Source organism: Oncorhynchus gorbuscha, unplaced genomic scaffold (genome assembly GCF_021184085.1).
Source record: "Oncorhynchus gorbuscha isolate QuinsamMale2020 ecotype Even-year unplaced genomic scaffold, OgorEven_v1.0 Un_scaffold_1368, whole genome shotgun sequence".
NCBI classification, from domain to species: domain Eukaryota; kingdom Metazoa; phylum Chordata; class Actinopteri; order Salmoniformes; family Salmonidae; genus Oncorhynchus; species Oncorhynchus gorbuscha.
This window is the reverse complement of record NW_025746162.1, coordinates 119,119-141,618: the sequence shown is the minus strand read 5'-3', so window position 1 is coordinate 141,618 and position 22,500 is coordinate 119,119. Positions and strand designations below refer to the sequence as shown.

Here is a 22,500-nt window from a genome sequence, read left to right as displayed (position 1 = left end):
TAAACCCTATCACCTAACCCCTAGGTCTAGTCCCCTAACCCTAAACCCCCTAACCCCTAGCCCTATGCTCCTAACCCTGTGACTCCTAACCCCTAACCACTAGCTCCTAACCACTAGCTCATAGCCCCTAACCACTAGCTCCTAACCCCTAGCTCCAATCTCCTAGCCCCTAACATCTAAAAACTAGCTCCTAACCCCTAACCACTAGCTCCTAAACACTAACCACTATCTCCTAACCACTAACCACTAGATCTTAACCCCTAACCCTTAGCTCCTAACCCCTAACAACTAACCACTAGCTCCTAACCCCTAAACACTATCTCCTAACCCCTGACCACTAGCTCCCACCCCCTAAACACTAGCTCCTAACCCCTAAACACTAGCTCCTAACCCCTGACCACTAGCTCCTACCCCCTAAACACTAGCTCCTACCCCCTAAACACTAGCTCCTAACCCCTAAACACTAGCTCCTAACCCCTAAACACTAGCTCCTAATCCCTGACCACTAGCTCCTACCCCCTAAACACTAGCTCCTAACCCCTAAACACTAGCTCCTAACCCCTGACCACTAGCTCCTACCCCCTAAACACTAGCTCCTAACCCCTAAACACTAGCTCCTAACCCCTAAACACTAGCTCCTAACCCCTAAACACTAGCTCCTAACCCCTGACCACTAGCTCCTACCCCCTAAACACTAGCTCCTAACCCCTAAACACTAGCTCCTAACCCCTGACCACTAGCTCCTACCCCCTAAACACTAGCTCCTAACCCCTAAACACTAGCTCCTAACCCCTAAACACTAGCTCCTAACCCCTGACCACTAGCTCCTACCTCCTAAACACTAGCTCCTACCCCTAAACACTAGCTCCTAACCCCTGACCACTAGCTCCTACCCCTAAACACTAGCTCCTACCCCTAAACACTAGCTCCTAACCCCTAAACACTAGCTCCTACCCCTAAACACTAGCTCCTAACCCCTAAACACTAGCTCCTAACCCCTAAACACTAGCTCCTAACCCCTGCCATGTAGGTCTGAAATAATGATCAGATAAGTTTATATAATCAATATAATAACTTGATGTATAGAAGTCTAAGGTCTAAAGTCTAAACTTTCCCAACTATACCAGGAGGATGAAAGTCTAAACTTTCCCAAATATACCAGGAGGATGAAAGTCTAAACTTTCCCAAATACCAGGAGGATGAAAGTCTAAACTTTCCCAAATATACCAGGAGGAGGAAAGTCTAAACTTTCCCAACTATACCAAGAGGATGAAAGTCTAAACTTTCCCAACTATACCAAGAGGATGAAAGTCTAAACTTTCCCAAATATACCAGGAGGATGAAAGTCTAAACTTTCCCAAATATACCAGGAGGAGGAAAGTCTAAACTTTCCCAACTATACCAAGAGGATGAAAGTCTAAACTTTCCCAACTATACCAGGAGGATGAAAGTCTAAACTTTCCCAACTATACCAAGAGGATGAAAGTCTAAACTTTCCCAACTATACCAGGAGGATGAAAGTCTAAACTTTCCCAACTATACCAGGAGGATGAAAGTCTAAACTTTCCCAACTATACCAGGAGGAGGAAAGTCTAAACTTTCCCAACTATACCAGGAGGATGAAAGTCTAAACTTTCCCAACTATACCAGGAGGATGAAAGTCTAAACTTTCCCAACTATACCAGGAGGATGAAAGTCTAAACTTTCCCAACTATACCAAGAGGATGAAAGTCTAAACTTTCCCAACTATACCAGGAGGATGAAAGTCTAAACTTTCCCAACTATACCAGGAGGATGAAAGTCTAAACTTTCCCAACTATACCAGGAGGATGAAAGTCTAAACTTTCCCAACTATACCAGGAGGATGAAAGTCTAAACTTTCCCAACTATACCAGGAGGATGAAAGTCTAAACTTTCCCAACTATACCAAGAGGATGAAAGTCTAAACTTTCCCAACTATACCAGGAGGATGAAAGTCTAAACTTTCCCAACTATACCAGGAGGATGAAAGTCTAAACTTTCCCAACTATACCAGGAGGATGAAAGTCTAAACTTTCCCAACTATACCAGGAGGATGAAAGTCTAAACTTTCCCAACTATACCAGGAGGATGAAAGTCTAAACTTTCCCAACTATACCAGGAGGATGAAAGTCTAAACTTTCCCAACTATACCAGGAGGATGAAAGTCTAAACTTTCCCAACTATACCAGGAGGATGAAAGTCTAAACTTTCCCAACTATACCAGGAGGATGAAAGTCTAAACTTTCCCAACTATACCAGGAGGATGAAAGTCTAAACTTTCCCAACTATACCAGGAGGATGAAAGTCTAAACTTTCCCAACTATACCAGGAGGATGAAAGTCTAAACTTTCCCAACTATACCAGGAGGATGAAAGTCTAAACTTTCCCAACTATACCAGGAGGATGAAAGTCTAAACTTTCCCAACTATACCAGGAGGATGAAAGTCTAAACTTTCCCAACTATACCAGGAGGATGAAAGTCTAAACTTTCCCAACTATACCAGGAGGATGAAAGTCTAAACTTTCCCAACTATACCAGGAGGATGAAAGTCTAAACTTTCCCAACTATACCAGGAGGATGAAAGTCTAAACTTTCCCAACTATACCAGGAGGATGAAAGTCTAAACTTTCCCAACTATACCAGGAGGATGAAAGTGTAAACTTTCCCAAATATACCAGGAGGATGAAAGTCTAAACTTTCCCAACTATACCAGGAGGATGAAAGTGTAAACTATACCAAGAGGAGGAAAGTCTAAACTTTCCCAACTATACCAGGAGGAGGAAAGTCTAAACTTTCCCAACTATACCAGGAGGATGAAAGTCTAAACTTTCCCAACTATACCAGGAGGATGAAAGTCTAAACTTTCCCAACTATACCAGGAGGATGAAAGTCTAAACTTTCCCAACTATACCAAGAGGATGAAAGTCTAAACTTTCCCAACTATACCAGGAGGATGAAAGTCTAAACTTTCCCAACTATACCAGGAGGATGAAAGTCTAAACTTTCCCAACTATACCAGGAGGATGAAAGTCTAAACTTTCCCAACTATACCAGGAGGATGAAAGTCTAAACTTTCCCAACTATACCAGGAGGATGAAAGTCTAAACTTTCCCAACTATACCAAGAGGATGAAAGTCTAAACTTTCCCAACTATACCAGGAGGATGAAAGTCTAAACTATACCAGGAGGATGACAGTCTAAACTATACCAAGGGGATGACAGTCTAAACTATACCAAGAGGATGACAGTCTAAACTATACCAGGAGGATGACAGTCTAAACTATACCAAGAGGATGACAGTGTAAACTATACCAGGAGGAGGAAAGTGTAAACTATACCAGGAGGACAGTGTAAACTATACCAGGAGGATGAAAGTGTAAACTATACCAGCAGGATGACAGTGTAAACTATACCAGGAGGATGAAAGTGTAAACTATACCAAGAGGATGAAAGTGTAAACTATACCAGGAGGATGACAGTGTAAACTATACCAGGAGGATGAAAGTGTAAACTATACCAGGAGGATGAAAGTCTAAACTATACCAGGAGGATGAAAGTGTAAACTATACCAGGAGGATGAAAGTGTAAACTATACCAGGAGGATGAAAGTGTAAACTATACCAGGAGGATGACAGTGTAAACTATACCAGGAGGATGAAAGTGTAAACTATACCAGGAGGATGAAAGTGTAAACTATACCAGGAGGATGAAAGTGTAAACTATACCAGGAGGATGAAAGTGTAAACTATACCAGGAGGATGACAGTGTAAACTATACCAGGAGGATGAAAGTCTAAACTATACCAGGAGGATGACAGTGTAAACTATACCAGGAGGATGAAAGTGTAAACTATACCAGGAGGATGACAGTGTAAACTATACCAGGAGGATGACAGTGTAAACTATACCAGGAGGATGACAGTGTAAACTATACCAGGAGGATGACAGTGTAAACTATACCAGGAGGATGAAAGTGTAAACTATACCAGGAGGATGAAAGTGTAAACTATACCAGGAGGATGAAAGTGTAAACTATACCAGGAGGATGAAAGTGTAAACTATACCAGGAGGATGAAAGTCTAAACTATACCAGGAGGATGAAAGTCTAAACTATACCAGGAGGATGAAAGTGTAAACTATACCAGAAGGATGACAGTCTAAACTATACCAGGAGGATGACAGTCTAAACTATACCAGGAGGATGAAAGTGTAAACTATACCAGGAGGATGAAAGTGTAAACTATACCAGGAGGATGAAAGTGTAAACTATACCAGGAGGATGAAAGTGTAAACTATACCAGGAGGATGAAAGTGTAAACTATACCAGGAGGATGACAGTCTAAACTATACCAGGAGGATGAAAGTCTAAACTATACCAGGAGGATGAAAGTGTAAACTATACCAGGAGGATGAAAGTGTAAACTATACCAGGAGGATGAAAGTGTAAACTATACCAGAAGGATGACAGTCTAAACTATACCAGGAGGATGACAGTCTAAACTATACCAGGAGGATGAAAGTGTAAACTATACCAGGAGGATGAAAGTGTAAACTATACCAGGAGGATGAAAGTGTAAACTATACCAGGAGGATGAAAGTGTAAACTATACCAGGAGGATGAAAGTCTAAACTATACCAGGAGGATGAAAGTGTAAACTATACCAGAAGGATGACAGTCTAAACTATACCAGGAGGATGACAGTCTAAACTATACCAGGAGGATGAAAGTGTAAACTATACCAGGAGGATGAAAGTGTAAACTATACCAGGAGGATGAAAGTGTAAACTATACCAGAAGGATGACAGTCTAAACTATACCAGGAGGATGACAGTCTAAACTATACCAGGAGGATGAAAGTGTAAACTATACCAGGAGGATGAAAGTGTAAACTATACCAGGAGGATGAAAGTCTAAACTTTCCCAACTATACCAGGAGGATGAAAGTCTAAACTTTCCCAACTATACCAGGAGGATGACAGTGTAAACTATACCAGGAGGATGAAAGTGTAAACTATACCAGGAGGAGGAAAGTGTAAACGTCTCGGTGAGAAGCAACAGTGTTAAATAAGTCGTGCTTCTTTTAAAAATATCATCACAAATTACCTGCCTTGTTTAATGTTTTTATTTTCTCTGAAGCTTTCAGTTACTCTGATTTATAAAACACAAGACATAACTTCCTGATTTATAAAATACAAATAACCTCCTGGTTTATAAAATACAAATAACTTCCTGGTTTATAAAACACAAATAACTTCCTGGTTTATAAAACACAAATAACTTCCTGGTTTATAAAACACAAATAACTTCCTGGTTTATAAAATACAAATAACTTCCTGGTTTATAAAATACAAATAACCTCCTGGTTTATAAAATACAAATAACTTCCTGGTTTATAAAACACAAATAACTTCCTGGTTTATAAAACACAAGCCATAACTTCCTGGTTTATAAAACACAAATAACTTCCTGGTTTATAAAATACAAATAACTTCCTGGTTTATAAAATACAAATAACTTCCTGATTTATAAAATACAAATAACCTCCTGGTTTATAAAATACAAATAACTTCCTGGTTTATAAAACACAAATAACTTCCTGGTTTATAAAACACAAGCCATAACTTCCTGGTTTATAAAACACAAGCCATAACTTCCTGGTTTATAAAACACAAATAACTTCCTGGTTTATAAAACACAAATAACTTCCTGGTTTATAAAACACAAATAACTTCCTGGTTTATAAAACACAAATAACTTCCTGGTTTATAAAATACAAATAACTTCCTGGTTTATAAAACACAAATAACTTCCTGGTTTATAAAATACAAATAACTTCCTGGTTTATAAAACACAATTAACTTCCTGGTTTATAAAATACAAATAACTTCCTGGTTTATAAAACACAAATAACTTCCTGGTTTATAAAATACAAATAACTTCCTGGTTTATAAAACACAAATAACTTCCTGGTTTATAAAACACAAGACATAACTTCCTGGTTTATAAAATACAAATAACTTCCTGGTCCTTCTGTAGCTCAGTTGGTAGAGCATGGCGCTTGTAACGCCAGGGTAGTGGGTTCGATTCCCGGGACCACCCATACGTAGAATGTATGCACACATGACTGTAAGTCGCTTTGGATAAAAGCGTCTGCTAAATGGCATATATTATTTATAAAATACAAATAACTTCCTGGTTTATAAAACACAAACAACTTCCTGGTTTATAAAACACAAACAACTTCCTGGTTTATAAAACACAACACATAACTTCCTGGTTTATAATACACAAACAACTTCCTGGTTTATAAAACACAAATAACTTCCTGGTTTATAAAACACAATACATAACTTCCTGGTTTATAAAATACAAATAACTTCCTGGTTTATAAAACACAAATAACTTCCTGGTTTATAAAACACAAATAACTTCCTGGTTTATAAAACACAATACATAACTTCCTGGTTTATAAAACACAAATAACTTCCTGGTTTATAAAACACAAATAACTTCCTGGTTTATAAAACACAAATAACTTCCTGGTTTATAAAATACAAATAACTTCCTGGTTTATTAAACACAAATAACTTCCTGGTTTATAAAACACAAATAACTTCCTGGTTTATAAAACACAAATAGCTTCCTGGTTTATAAAACACAAATAACTTCCTGGTTTATAAAACACAAACAACTTCCTGGTTTATAAAACACAATACATAACTTCCTGGTTTATAAAACACAAACAACTTCCTGGTTTATAAAACACAAATAACTTCCTGGTTTATAAAACACAAATAACTTCCTGGTTTATAAAACACAAATAACTTCCTGGTTTATAAAACACAAGCCATAACTTCCTGGTTTATAAAACACAAATAACTTCCTGGTTTATAAAACACAAACAACTTCCTGGTTTATAAAACACAAGCCATAACTTCCTGGTTTATAAAACACAAATAACTTCCTGGTTTATAAAACACAAACAACTTCCTGGTTTATAAAACACAAATAACTTCCTGGTTTATAAAACACAAGCAATAACTTCCTGGTTTATAAAACACAAATAACTTCCTGGTTTATAAAACACAAACAACTTCCTGGTTTATAAAACACAAATAACTTCCTGGTTTATAAAACACAAATAACTTCCTGGTTTATAAAACACAAATAACTTCCTGGTTTATAAAACACAAACATAACTTCCTGGTTTATAAAACACAAATAACTTCCTGGTTTATAAAACACAAATAACTTCCTGGTTTATAAAACACAAATAACTTCCTGGTTTATAAAACACAAGCCATAACTTCCTGGTTTATAAAACACAAATAACTTCCTGGTTTATAAAACACAAATAACTTCCTGGTTTATAAAACACAAATAACTTCCTGGTTTATAAAACACAAATAACTTCCTGGTTTATAAAACACAAGACATAACTTCCTGGTTTATAAAACACAAATAACTTCCTGGTTTATAAAACACAAATAACTTCCTGGTTTATAAAATACAAATAACTTCCTGGTTTATAAAACACAAATAACGTCCTGGTTTATAAAACACAAATAACTTCCTGGTTTATAAAACACAAGACATAACTTCCTGGTTTATAAAACACAAATAACTTCCTGGTTTATAAAACACAAATAACTTCCTGGTTTATAAAACACAAATAACTTCCTGGTTTATAAAACAGAAGACACCACTTTCTGTTTATTAAAACACAAGACGTAACGTTTGTTTCTTCTTAGTTGACTGCAGTATTGTTTCTTCTTAGTTGACTGCAGTATTGTTTCTTCTTAGTTGACTGCAGTATTGTTTCTTCTTAGTTGACTGCAGTATTGTTTCTTCTTAGTTGACTGCAGTATTGTTTTACCTGGATGGGTCCAGCATGATCTCTGTTTTTTACTATTTCTTTACGTCGCTTATTAGTCTGGTTTTGGTCGTAAACGCTCCCATTGTTTCTGGGCGAACTCTGATTGGACCAGCCATTTTCTGTCTCATTCCAAACCCCGTTTATCGGCTGGAGGCCAGACTGATAAGCAGTTTAAAAAAAATATTGAACGTAGCATTCATTCTGGATTTACCAGGCTATTGTTGTGTTTTCAGGACATTGCTGGAAATGGAAGGGAATCTGGGGGTGGAACCAGTGTAATTATTAGAACATTTTGTCATTTTAATTCAAGGATTTTCCCTTAGTGGGTTCCCAGAGTGACTTGCCTCCATTCCCACGCCTGTGTGTTGTTACTAATGGTCTATGGAAGTTCTGAACTGTATAAACGTAGAACCTTGTTGACGTGTTCTACTGTTCCGTTGTGTTCTAGAACTCCTTCTCTGGGCTGGTCCATATGGAGGGAGAAGAACAAGGGTCAGAGTTCCAGATCTTTCAAAGGTTCTAGAAAGGGTTTTCCTCTCCTATCACTGTTGTGTCATTACATCAACGGCAGTGTGTTTCAGGCTATATATACATTCTATAGACCATAGTCACGTGTTTAAGAGATGTAACTGCTGATATTGTTTTGATTTAGTTGACCTGGGACTGTCTTGGTGTACTAAAACATGCAAATACCAATATATTTAAATTGGGACAAAGGTTGCAAAATACCGGTAACATCCCCAGATTTCCAGGTTTTCCCCAAAAAATCCTGGTTGGAAGATTCCCGAATTTGCTCCTTATTCCTTCATGATTCCAGGAATCTTCCAACCGAGTCTTCTGGATAGCATGGGAATCTGGGGAAAGTTACCTGAATTCCTCAACCGTATTTGTGACTGATGGCTTTGCACTGATCAACAGTGGATACTTTTTCTATGTTTGATGGTTAATGTAAATAATGTATATTTCTCTGTTTCCATAGAGACTGTTGCATCACTAGATTTCTGTGTTTCCATAGAGACTGCAGCATCACTATATTTCTGTGTTTCCATAGAGACTGCAGAATCACTATATTTCTGTGTTTCCATAGAGACTGCAGCATCACTATATTTCTGTGTTTCCATAGAGACTGCAGAATCACTATATTTCTATGTTTCCATAGAGACTGTACCCTCTCGGACATAGACCTGACCCACGCCCTGCAGGTGCTGGTCTCCAAGGAGACAATGAACGTATCCGGCGCCGATCAGGACCCCCACACGGGTAGTCTGGTCTGCTGCCCGATCAGAAACGGGAAGACAGGACAAATCATTGGTGCGTCCCTCTTTCTCTGAATGTATCTTCTCTACTTTATATAAAGCACTGTCTTTACAGGCCAATGACTGGATAAAACTCACTCTATTTATCTAACTATGTTTATATGACTTTAACCTCACTGTAGAATTCCATTGAGAACAACAACATGAATTCTATAACTACACCTCATACAACAGTAAAGAGGCAGGTCTTCTTCTTCTGTGGTTGTTAGAGACATGCTGTTAGTCGTAGGGAGTTTTCTTCTTCTGTGGTTGTTAGAGACACGCTGTTAGTCGTAGAGAGTCTTCTTCTTCTGAGGTTGTTAGAGGCACGCTGTTAGTCGTAGGGAGTCTTCTTCTGTGGTTGTTAGACACACTGTTAGTCGTAGTGAGTCTTCTTCTTCTGTGGTTGTTAGAGACATACTGTTAGTCGTAGGGAGTCTTCTTCTGTGGTTGTTAGAGACACACTGTTAGTCGTAGGGAGTCTTCTTCTTCTGTGGTTGTTAGAGACATGCTGTTAGTCATAGGGAGTCTTCTTCTGTGGTTGTTAGAGGCACGCTGTTAGTCATAGGGAGTCTTCTTCTTCTGTGGTTGTTAGAGACATGCTGTTAGTCATAGGGAGTCTTCTTCTGTGGTTGTTAGAGGCACGCTGTTAGTCATAGGGAGTCTTCTTCTTCTGTGGTTGTTAGAGACATGCTGTTAGTCATAGGGAGTCTTCTTCTTCTGTGGTTGTTAGAGACATGCTGTTAGTCGTAGGGAGTCTTCTTCTTCTGTGGTTGTTAGAGTCACGCTGTTAGTCGTTGTTGATAGTCAAGGCTGAGATATTGATATCAGTGCGTCTTAAACCAGTGTATTACTGGCTCTTCAGTCTTTATTTACTGATCTATTCACTGACTAGTATTGAATGACTAGGAAGCATTGTATTTACTAGGAAGTCTGTAGAGAATCTTGTATTTACTAGGAAGTCTGTAGAGAATCTTGTATTTACTAGGAAGTCTGTAGAGAATCTTGTATTTACTAGGAAGTCTGTAGAGAATCTTGTATTTACTAGGAAGTCTGTAGAGAATCTTGTATTTACTAGGAAGTCTGTAGAGAATCTTGTCTGTAGAGAATCTTGTATTTACTAGGAAGTCTGTAGAGAATCTTGTCTTTAGAGAATCTTGTATTTACTAGGAAGTCTGTAGAGAATCTTGTCTTTAGAGAATCTTGTATTTACTAGGAAGTCTGTAGAGAATCTTGTATTTACTAGGAAGTCTGTAGAGAATCTTGTCTATAGATCATCTTGTATTTACTAGGAAGTCCTCTATTAGCTGACTGAGTATTAGCAGCATTAGAGCGCGTCAGCCAGGGTGCTTAGCAGGGTTGTTAAATAGACAGTCCTAACCGTCACTGATATACAAACAACAGATAAGACTGTCTTCAATTTGGGATAAGCGTTCCGCTAGCGACCCACCTTGACAACATCCGGTGAAATTGCAGAGCGCCAAATTCAAATGACAGAAATAGTCATAATAAACATTCATAAAAATACAAGTGTTATACATCGGCTTAAAGATGAACGTCTTGGTAATCCAGCCGCTGTGTCAGATTTTCAAAGAGGCTTTACGGCGAAAGCACACCATGCGATAATCTGAGGACTGCGCCCCGCTTACAAAAGCATACAAACATTTTACAACCCAGCAGAAGAGTCACGAAAGATCTTCATCTGTTGGCATTCCAAAGAGTTCCAGCAACACAATAAATGGTTGTTTTGTTCGATAAAGTCCCTCTTTATATCCCAAAAACCCAGTTTTGTTGGCACGTTTTGTTCAGTAATCCACTGGCTCTAAGGAGGTGAAAACATGCAGACGAATTTATCCTAATAGTACCGGTAAAGTTCTTCCGAAACATGTCAAAAGATGTTCATAACTAATCCTCAGGGTGTCAATTATTATCTAAATAATCGCTAATATTTCAGCCGGACAAAAGCGTTTTCAATAGAAAGGAAAAAGAACGAGGGGTGCGCACACCATCACGCACAAAGGAGTACTGGCAGTGAAAACGGACACCTGCCAAAACTTCTTATTCTTGTTTTTTTTCTTCAGAAAACAAGCCTGAACCCATGTCTAAAGACTGTTGACATCTAGTGGAAGCCATAGGAACTGCAATCTGGGTCCTAACCCTTTATATAGTCAATAGGCTTTGAATAGAAATCTACTCACATCAAAGAAATGTCATTTCCTGGATGGATTGTCCTCGGGTTTTCACCTGCCACATAAATTCTGTAATGCTCACAGACATTATTGTAACAGTTTTAGAAACTTCAGAGTGTTTCCCATCCAATAATACAATTATATACTAGCTTCTGGGCCTGAGTAACAGGCAGTTTACTTTGGGCACCTCGTTCATCCAAACTTCCGAATACTGCCCCCTATCCATAAATTAAGCATTACTGATCTCCACACCACAGAACACATCCCCAACAGCATCTCAGAGTAGCAGGGCAGATCTAGGATCAGCTCCCCACCTGTCTATGTGGTCTTCTTCATTGGGATCTAAAAGGCAAAACTGATCCCAGGTCAGCAGTCTGAGAAGCTTCATGAATACAGACAGGCCCTGGACAAGACGATATCGTCATGACGATACCTGATAAGATTGAGTCATGAATCGTCATGAAGTTTTAAGTTATTAAATAAACAAATAAAGTTATTAACAACTTTTCATCCATCCCTCTGTTGTTGTTGTTGGTGTTGTTGTTGTTGTTGCTGCTGTTGTTGTTGTTGTTGTTGTTGCTGTTGTTGTGCTGTTGTTGTTGTTGTTGCTTGTTGTTGTTGCTGCTGTTGTTGTTGTTGTTGCTTGTTGTTGTTGTTGTTGTTGTTGTTGCTGCTGTTGTTGTTGTTGTTGTTGCTGCTGTTGTTGTTGTTGTTGTTGCTTGTTGTTGTTGTTGTTGTTGCTGCTGTTGTTGTTGTTGTTGCTGCTGTTGTTGTTGTTGTTGTTGTTGTTGTTGTTGTTGTTGTTGCTGCTGTTGTTGTTGCTGTTGTTGTTGTTGCTGTTGTTGTTGTTGTCTGTTCAGCCGTCTGCCAGCTGAAGAACAAACTGGGCACGGCCCCTGGCGAGGCGGAGACGGGCAGGGCGTTTAACCGTTATGATGAGCGCCTCCTAGAGGACTTTGCGGTGTACTGCGGCCTGGCCCTGCAGACCGTCCAGACCGTCCAACGGATAGAGTACCAACGAGCCAGCCAGGATGTTACCCAAGAGGTGGGGGAGGAGACAGAAGTCTGTGTATATATGTATATATATGTAATATATATATATATATATATATATATAGTACTAGTCAAGGGGTTTTCTTTATTTTTTACTATTTTCTACATTGTAGAATAATAGTGAAGACATCACTACTTTGAAGAATCTAAAATATATTTGTATTTGTTTAACACTTTTTTGGTTACTCCATGATTCCATATGTGTTATTTCATAGTTTTGATGTCGTCACTATTATTCTAAAATGTAGAAAATAGTAAAAATAAATAAAAACCTTTGAATGAGTAGGTGTGTCCAAACTTTTGACTGGTACTATAAGTAGAGGTGAAGTCTGAAGTTTACATACACCTTAGTGATAGGAATTGGATGAATAATGACTAAATAATATCTACATTTAAATAGAACTATAACTAATTAAACTTATACTCTGTTTTACAATATCTGATTAATAAAGTTAGTTCATAAGGAAGAGATTATGTAGCATGAACAAGGAGTAATTAAAACATAATAAACACCATTCCAACTCAGTTGGAGAGGAACGGGTTGTGGGTTTGAAGTAAGCAAAGAGGGTCATTAACCTATGTTTGAACCCACTCAGCTATAACTCTGTGGCGTTTAGATGAGACAGCGAGAGCCCCTCCAGGTTTTCCGTATATCTGGAACTGTCTGCTAAAGTGGTAATAAATGATGGTGAGACTCTGCTAAAGTGGTAATAAATGATGGTGAGACTCTGCTAAAGTGGTAATAAATGATGGTGAGACTCTGCTAAAGTGGTAATAAATGATGGTGAGACTCTGCTAAAGTGGTAATAAATGATGGTGAGACTCTGCTAAAGTGGTAATAAATGATGGTGAGACTCTGCTAAAGTGGTAATAAATGATGGTGAGACTCTGCTAAAGTGGTAATAAATGATGGTGACACTCTGCTAAAGTGGTAATAAATGATGGTGAGACTCTACTAAAGTGGTAATAAATTATGGTGAGACTCTGCTAAAGTGGTAATAAATTATGGTGAGACTCTGCTAAAGTGGAAATAAATTATGGTGAGACTCTGCTGTGTCCTGGTCGAGAGGAGGAGATTCATTCTAGAACCTGTGAATCTGCTTTGTCCTGGTCGAGAGGAGGAGATTCATTCTAGAACCTGTGAACCTGCTCTGTCCTGGTCGAGAGGAGGAGATTCATTCTAGAACCTGTGAACCTGCTCTGTCCTGGTCGAGAGGAGGAGATTCATTCTAGAACCTGTTCTGTCCTGGTCGAGAGGAGGAGATTCATTCTAGAACCTGTGAACCTGCTTCGTCCTGGTCGAGAGGAGGAGATTCATTCTAGAACCTGTGAACCTGCTTTGTCCTGGTCGAGAGGAGGAGATTCATTCTAGAACCTGTGAACCTGCTTTGTCCTGGTCGAGAGGAGGAGATTCATTCTAGAACCTGTGAACCTGCTCTGTCCTGGTCGAGAGGAGGAGATTCATTCTAGAACCTGTGAACCTGCTCTGTCCTGGTCGAGAGGAGGAGATTCATTCTAGAACCTGTGAACCTGCTCTGTCCTGGTCGAGAGGAGGAGATTCATTCTAGAACCTGTGAACCTGCTCTGTCCTGGTCGAGAGGAGGAGATTCATTCTAGAACCTGTGAACCTGCTCTGTTCTGGTCGAGAGGAGGAGATTCATTCTAGAACCTGTGAACCTGCTCTGTCCTGGTCAAGAGGAGGAGATTCATTCTAGAACCTGTGAACCTGCCCTGTCCTGGTCGAGAGGAGGAGATTCATTCTAGAACCTGTGACCCTGCTCTGTCCTGGTCGAGAGGAGGAGATTCATTCTAGAACCTGTTCTGTCCTGGTCGAGAGGAGGAGAGTCATTCTAGAACCTGTGAACCTGCTTTGTCCTGGTCGAGAGGAGGAGATTCATTCTAGAACCTGTTCTGTCCTGGTCGAGAGGAGGAGAGTCATTCTAGAACCTGTTCTGTCCTGGTCGAGAGGAGGAGAGTCATTCTAGAACCTGTGAACCTGCTTCGTCCTGGTCGAGAGGAGGAGAGTCATTCTAGAACCTGTGAACCTGCTCTGTCCTGGTCGAGAGGAGGAGATTCATTCTAGAACCTGTTCTGTCCTGGTCGAGAGGAGGAGAGTCATTCTAGAACCTGTTCTGTCCTGGTCGACAGGAGGAGATTCATTCTAGAACCTGTTCTGTCCTGGTCGAGAGGAGGAGAGTCATTCTAGAACCTGTTCTGTCCTGGTCGAGAGGAGGAGATTCATTCTAGAACCTGTGAACCTGCTTTGTGCTGGTCGAGAGGGGGAGATTCATTCTAGAACCTGTGAACCTGCTCTGTCCTGGTCGAGAGGAGGAGATTCATTCTAGAACCTGTTCTGTCCTGGTCGAGAGGAGGAGAGTCATTCTAGAACCTGTTCTGTCCTGGTCGACAGGAGGAGATTCATTCTAGAACCTGTTCTGTCCTGGTCGAGAGGAGGAGAGTCATTCTAGAACCTGTTCTGTCCTGGTCGAGAGGAGGAGATTCATTCTAGAACCTGTGAACCTGCTTTGTGCTGGTCGAGAGGGGGAGATTCATTCTAGAACCTGTGAACCTGCTTCGTCCTGGTCGAGAGGAGGAGATTCATTCTAGAACCTGTGAACCTGCTTTGTCCTGGTCGAGAGGAGGAGATTCATTCTAGAACCTGTGAACCTGCTTCGTCCTGGTCGAGAGGAGGAGATTCATTCTAGAACCTGTGAACCTGCTTTGTCCTGGTCGAGAGGAGGAGATTCATTCTAGAACCTGTGAACCTGCTCTGTCCTGGTCGAGAGGAGGAGATTCATTCTAGAACCTGTGAACCTGCTCTGTCCTGGTCGAGAGGAGGAGATTCATTCTAGAACCTGTTCTGTCCTGGTCGAGAGGAGGAGATTCATTCTAGAACCTGTGAACCTGCTTCATCCTGGTCGAGAGGAGGAGATTCATTCTAGAACCTGTGAACCTGCTCTGTCCTGGTCGAGAGGAGGAGATTCATTCTAGAACCTGTTCTGTCCTGGTCGAGAGGAGGAGATTCATTCTAGAACCTGTGAACCTGCTTCATCCTGGTCGAGAGGAGGAGATTCATTCTAGAACCTGTGAACCTGCTCTGTCCTGGTCGAGAGGAGGAGATTCATTCTAGAACCTGTGAACCTGCTCTGTCCTGGTCGAGAGGAGGAGATTCATTCTAGAACCTGTTCTGTCCTGGTCGAGAGGAGGAGATTCATTCTAGAACCTGTGAACCTGCTTCATCCTGGTCGAGAGGAGGAGATTCATTCTAGAACCTGTGAACCTGCTCTGTCCTGGTCGAGAGGAGGAGATTCATTCTAGAACCTGTTCTGTCCTGGTCGAGAGGAGGAGATTCATTCTAGAACCTGTGAACCTGCTTCATCCTGGTCGAGAGGAGGAGATTCATTCTAGAACCTGTGAACCTGCTCTGTCCTGGTCGAGAGGAGGAGATTCATTCTAGAACCTGTGAACCTGCTCTGTCCTGGTCGAGAGGAGGAGATTCATTCTAGAACCTGTGAACCTGCTCTGTCCTGGTCGAGAGGAGGAGATTCATTCTAGAACCTGTGAACCTGCTCTGTCCTGGTCGAGAGGAGGAGATTCATTCTAGAACCTGTGAACCTGCTCTGTCCTGGTCGAGAGGAGGAGATTCATTCTAGAACCTGTGAACCTGCTTCGTCCTGGTCGAGAGGAGGAGATTCATTCTAGAACCAGTGAACCTGCTCTGTCCTGGTCGAGAGGAGGAGATTCATTCTAGAACCTGTGAACCTGCTCTGTCCTGGTCGAGAGGAGGAGATTCATTCTAGAACCTGTTCTGTCCTGGTCGAGAGGAGGAGAGTCATTCTAGAACCTGTTCTGTCCTGGTCGAGAGGAGGAGAGTCATTCTAGAACCTGTGAACCTGCTTCGTCCTGGTCGAGAGGAGGAGAGTCATTCTAGAACCTGTTCTGTCCTGGTCGAGAGGAGGAGATTCATTCTAGAACCTGTGAACCTGCTTTGTCCTGGTCGAGAGGAGGAGATTCATTCTAGAACCTGTGAACCTGCTTTGTCCTGGTCGAGAGGAGGAGATTCATTCTAGAACCTGTGAACCTGCTTCTTCCTGGTCGAGAGGAGGAGATTCATTCTAGAACCTGTGAACCTGCTTTGTCCTGGTCGAGAGGAGGAGATTCATTCTAGAACCTGTGAACCTGCTTTGTCCTGGTCGAGAGGAGATTAATTCTAGAACCTGTTCTGTCCTGGTTGAGAGGAGGAGATTCATTCTAGAACCTGTGAACCTGCTTCGTCCTGGTCGAGAGGAGGAGATTCATTCTAGAACCTGTGAACCTGCTTCGTCCTGGTCGAGAGGAGGAGATTCATTCTAGAACCAGTGAACCTGCTCTGTCCTGGTCGAGAGGAGGAGATTCATTCTAGAACCTGTGAACCTGCTTTGTGACGTCATATTTTGTATATAAACTGTTGTTCGTGGTTCCATGGCAGCACGCTCCGTTAATAAATACCATTATCTATTTTTGATAAGACTGGTCTCTGTCTATTTTATGCAAATAAGAATCTTCTAAATTATTATAAATAGACTGAGTGATTTTAATTAATGAACACATATAGGAATGATGAAACTCCGTTGACACCAAATACATTTATATTCAGTTTTTCTACAATTCCTTCATGTGTTTACATATTTGTGTTTGTGTGTGTGTTTTTAAAGTCTATGTGCTGTCGTGTGTCCTCTCCTAAGGTTCTGTCCTATGTTGACCGTGTGTGTGTCACTGTTCTGTCCTACCAGCTCACTGCAGCTCAAGAGGAAATCCGAGCGTTGCAGGTGAACCACTGATACCAACAGACCAACACCTACCATCTCTCCTCACATCTCTCCATCCTACCATCTCTCTATCCTACCATCTCTCTATCCTACCATCTCTCTATCCTACCATCTCTCTATCCTACCATCTCTCTATCCTACCATCTCTCTATCCTACCATCTCTCTATCCTACCATCTCTCTATCCTACCATCTCTCTATCCTACCATCTCTCCTTCCCTCACATCTCTCTATCCTTCCCTCTATCCTACCATCTTTCTATCCTTCCCTCACATCTCTCTATCCTACCATCTCTCTATCCTTCCCTCTCTCCCTATTTCTACAGATCTCTCTCTCTCTCTTTCCACCCCACTATCTTTCTCTCTCTCTTTCCACCAAATACATTTCTATCTTTTTCTCAATTCCCCACTATCTTTCTATCTTCTCTCTGTTTCCACCATCTATCTTTCTCTCCAGGTTCTGTCCCACCATCTTTCTCTCTCTTTCCATCCCCACTATCTTTCTCTCCACCCCACTATACACCTACCATCTCTTTCTTTCCACCATCTCTATCTTTCCATCTCTTTCCACCCCACTATTCTCTCTCTCTCTCTCTCCACCCCTCTATCTTTTCTCTCTCTCTCTCTTTCCACCCCACTATCTTTTCTCTCTCTTTCCACCCCACTATCTTTCTCTCCACCCCACTATCTCTCTCTTTCCACCCCACTATCTTTCTCTCCACCCCACTATCTCTCTCTCTTTCCACCCCACTATCTTTCTCTCCACCCCACTATCTTTCTCTCTCTCACCCCACTATCTTTCTCTTTCCACCCCACTATCTTTCTCTCTCTCTTTCCACCCCACTATCTTTCTCTCCACCCCACTATCTTTCTCTCTCTCTTTCCACCCCACTATCTTTCTCTTTCCACCCCACTATATTTCTCTCTCTTTCCACCCCACTATCTTTCTCTCTCTCTCTCTTTCCACCCCACTATATTTCTCTCTCTCTTTCTTTCCACCCCACTATCTTTCTCTCTCTCTCTTCCACCCCACTATCTTTCTCTCTCTCTCTCTTTCCACCCCACTATCTTTCTCTCTCTTTCCACCCCACTATATTTCTCTCTCTCTTTCTCTCCACCCCACTATCTTTCTCTCTCTCTCTCTTTCTTTCCACCCCACTATCTCTTCTCTCTCTTTCCACCCCACTATCTTTCTCTCTCTCTCTCTTTCCACCCCACTATCTTTCTCTCCACCCCACTATCTTTCTCTCTCTCTTTCCACCCCACTATCTTTCTCTCCACCCCACTATATTTCTCTCTCTCTTTCTACCCCACTATCTTTCTCTCTCTCTCTCTTTCCACCCCACTATCTTTCTCTCCACCCCACTATCTTTCTCTCTCTTTATACCCCACTATCTTTCTCTCCACCCCACTATCTTTCTCTCCACCCCACTATCTTTCTCTCTCTTTATACCCCACTATCTTTCTCTCCACCCCACTATCTTTCTCTCCACCCCACTATCTTTCTCTTTCCACCCCACTATCTTTCTCTCCACCCCACTATCTTTCTCTCTCTTTCTACCCCACTATCTCTCTCTCTCTCTCTCCTTCCCACCCTCTGCCAATCTCTCCCTTCCCTTTTCAGTGTTTCCCAGCAGGGGCGGGGTTCTTTCTGGTGTGTCCAGGGGCTGGATACTCAACAATGCATGAGCATTAAATTACGCTTTCTTCCTTTACAATCTGAAAGTCGAGAACCGTTTTCATTGATATCAATGGCATCCCCAATCACTGCCCTGGGGCATTGGGATATTTTTTAGACGAGAGGAAAGAGTGCCTCCTACTGGCCCTCCAACACCACTTCCAGCAGCATCTGGTCTCCCATCCAGGGACTGACCAGGACCAACCCTGCTTAGCTTCAGAAGCAAGCCAGCAGTGGGATGCAGGGTGGTTTTCTGCTGGCGTTCTAGAACTCACCATTGTTCCCTTAGGTGTATTACTGGTGATGGTTCTAGAACTCACCATTGTTCCCTTAGGTGTATTACTGGTGATGGTTCTAGAACTCACCATTGTTCACTTAGGTGTATTACTGGTGATGGTTCTAGAACTCACCATTGTTCCCTTAGGTGTATTACTGGTGATGGTTCTAGAACTCACCATTGTTCCCTTAGGTGTATTACTGGTGACGGTTCTAGAACTCACCATTGTTCACTTAGGTGTATTACTGGTGACGGTTCTAGAACTCACTATTGTTCACTTAGGTGTATTACTGGTGATGGTTCTAGAACTCACCATTGTTCACTTAGGTGTATTACTGGTGACGGTTCTAGAACTCACCATTGTTCCCTTAGGTGTATTACTGGTGACGGTTCTAGAACTCACCATTGTTCCCTTAGGTGTATTACTGGTGACGGTTCTAGAACTCACCATTGTTCACTTAGGTGTATTACTGGTGATGGTTCTAGAACTCACCATTGTTCCCTTAGGTGTATTACTGGTGACGGTTCTAGAACTCACCATTGTTCACTTAGGTGTATTACTGGTGATGGTTCTAGAACTCACCATTGTTCCCTTAGGTGTATTACTGGTGACGGTTCTAGAACTCACCATTGTTCCCTAAGGTGTATTACTGGTGACGGTTCTAGAACTCACCATTGTTCCCTTAGGTGTATTACTGGTGACGGTTCTAGAACTCACCATTGTTCCCTAAGGTGTATTACTGGTGACGGTTCTAGAACTCACCATTGTTCCCTTTATTACTGGTTTTCATTTGTCGCTAAGGTTGGCTCCACTTCCAGGATTACCAGCTGGCTAGTTACACTGGAGGTTTCTATGACGATCTGATGAGAATCTCTCTCTCTCTATACCCATCCCTCTCTCTATATCCACCCATCTCTCTCTATATCCACCCATCTCTCTCTCTCTCCTAACCCCCCCATAACCACCTGTCCCTCTCTTCCTCCCCCTCCATCCCTCTCTCTCCCACTTCTTCCCCCATAACCACCTGTCCCTCTCTCCCTCCCTCCTTCCCTCTCTTCCTCCCTCCCTTCCCTCTCTCCTTCTCTCTCCCTCTCCTTCTCTCCCTCTCTCCTCTCCTTCTCTCCCTCTCTTCCTCCCTTCCCTCTCTCTCCTCCCTTCCCCCTCTCTCCCTCTCCCTCCCTCCCTCCCTCCCTCCCTCCCTCCCTCTCCCTCTCTCTGTCTCTGTCTCTGTCTCTCCTCCCTCCCTCTCCTCTCTCCTTCTCCCCTTCCCTCCCTCCCTCCCTCTCCTCTCCCTCTCTCTCTCTCCCTCTCTCTCCTCTCTCTCTCTCTCCTCTCCTTCTCTCTCCCTCCCCTCTCCCTCTCTCCTCCCTCCCTCCCTCTCTCCCTCTCTCTCTCCCTCTCTCCCTCCTTCTACCCCAGCAGAGGGGTGTCTCCAGAGGAAACTAGAGAGCAGTGTCAGTCAGATTAGTGGTTGCTGAGGTGTGTTTCTCCTCTGTCTGAGCTAAACCCAGATTAGACCAGGAGATTAACCAGATTAACCACCATCATTAGAGGTCAGAGGTCAACTGTCAGAGGTCAACTTCCACCTAGAACTCCTCACCTCGACCTCTTAACAGATACCTGCACATACCTGACGAGTGTATCTGTGTGTGTGTGTGTGTGTGTGTGTGTGTGTGTGTGTGTGTGTGTGTGTGTGTGTGTGTGTGTGTGTGTGTGTGTGTGTGTTCAGTATGTGTTTTTGAATCACTCCTCTCTCATCCTAACCAGGAAGCTGAAATCCCCTCTGCCCAATCACTGCGCATCCTGGACTTCAGCTTCTCTGATTTCGGCCTATCAGAGGACTCCACGGCTCAGGCCACAGTTAGAATGTTCCTGGATCTCAACCTGGTACAGGACTTCAACATCGACTACAAGGTACCACACACACACACACACACACACACACACACACACACACACACACACACACACACACACACACACACACACACACACACACACACACACACACACACACACACACACACACACACACACACACACACACACACACACACACACACACACACACAGTTATTAATGTGTAACTTTGGTCCTGTGAGTTTGCTCCCTTTCCTTCTCATCTCTCTCCCTTTCCCTCCATCTCCATCTTTCTCCTTTCCCTCCATCTCCATCTCTCACCCCCCTCTCTTCATCTCTCTCCCTTTCCCTCCATCTCCATCTCTCTCCATCTCCATCTTTCTCCCTTTCCCTCCATCTCCATCTCTCACCCCCCTCTCTTCATCTCTCTCCCTTTCCCTCCATCTCCATCTTTCCCTCATCTCCATCTTTCTCCCTTTCCCTCCATCTCCATCTCCACCCCCTCTCCATCTCTCTCCCTTTCCCTCCATCTCCATCTCTCTCCCCTCCTCTCCATCTTTCTCCCTTTCCCCCATCTCCATCTCTCTCCTTTCTCCATCTCCATCTCTCTCCCTCTCCATCTCTCCTTTCCCTCATCTCCATCTCTCACCCCCTCTCCATCTCTCTCCTTTCCCTCCATCTCCATCTTCTCTTTCTCCTCCCTTTCCCTCATCTCCTTTCTTCTCTCCCTTTCCCTCCATCTCTCATCTCTCTCCCTTTCCCTCCATCTCCATCTCTCTCCCTTTTCCCTCCATCTCCATCCTTTCCCTCCATCTCCCCCCTTTCCCTCTCTCATCTCTCTCCCCCTCCCCCTCCCTGTCTCCTCTCCATCTGGGTTCTGAGTGTAAGGCTCTGGTTCATCTCTCAACGTTCCCTCACTCCACTGGAGTCATGGCCTCATCTCCACCGCTCAGTGTTGTTCGCTATGATGATGTCTACAGACCAGCTATCAGGTGAGAGGTCAGAGGTCAGAGGTTAGGGCTCAGTGTATGTTCGCTATGATGATGTCTACAGACCAGCTACAGGTGAGAGGTCAGAGGTCAGAGGTTAGGGCTCAGTGTGTGTTCGCTATGATGATGTCTACAGACCAGCTACAGGTGAGAGGTCAGAGGTCAGAGGTTAGGGCTCAGTGTGTGTTCGCTATGATGATGTCTACAGACCAGCTACAGGTGAGAGGTCAGAGGTCAGAGGTTAGGGCTCAGTGTGTGTTCGCTATGATGATGTCTACAGACCAGCTACAGGTGAGAGGTCAGAGGTCAGAGGTTAGGGCTCAGTGTGTGTTAACTATGATGATGTCTACAGACCAGCTACAGGTGAGAGGTCAGAGGTCAGAGGTTAGGGCTCAGTGTATGTTCGCTATGATGATGTCTACAGACCAGCTACAGGTGAGAGGTCAGAGGTCAG

At 42.5% G+C, this 22,500-nt stretch overlaps 1 protein-coding gene across 1 annotated transcript in view; it reads left to right on the top strand.

The window, feature by feature from the left end:
• The first annotated feature begins 8,365 nt into the window (after positions 1 to 8,365).
• Positions 8,366 to 22,500, top strand: part of LOC124022392 (cGMP-specific 3',5'-cyclic phosphodiesterase-like) — a 24,596-nt gene continuing 10,461 nt past the window's right edge. Inside the window, exons 1-5 of the mRNA XM_046337333.1 lie at positions 8,366 to 8,414; positions 9,058 to 9,209; positions 12,243 to 12,427; positions 17,160 to 17,243; positions 20,965 to 21,111. Of these exons, the coding sequence (XP_046193289.1) occupies positions 8,371 to 8,414; positions 9,058 to 9,209; positions 12,243 to 12,427; positions 17,160 to 17,243; positions 20,965 to 21,111 (612 nt within the window). The 5' untranslated portion in view covers positions 8,366 to 8,370. The remainder of the gene's footprint in view (positions 8,415 to 9,057; positions 9,210 to 12,242; positions 12,428 to 17,159; positions 17,244 to 20,964; positions 21,112 to 22,500) is intronic.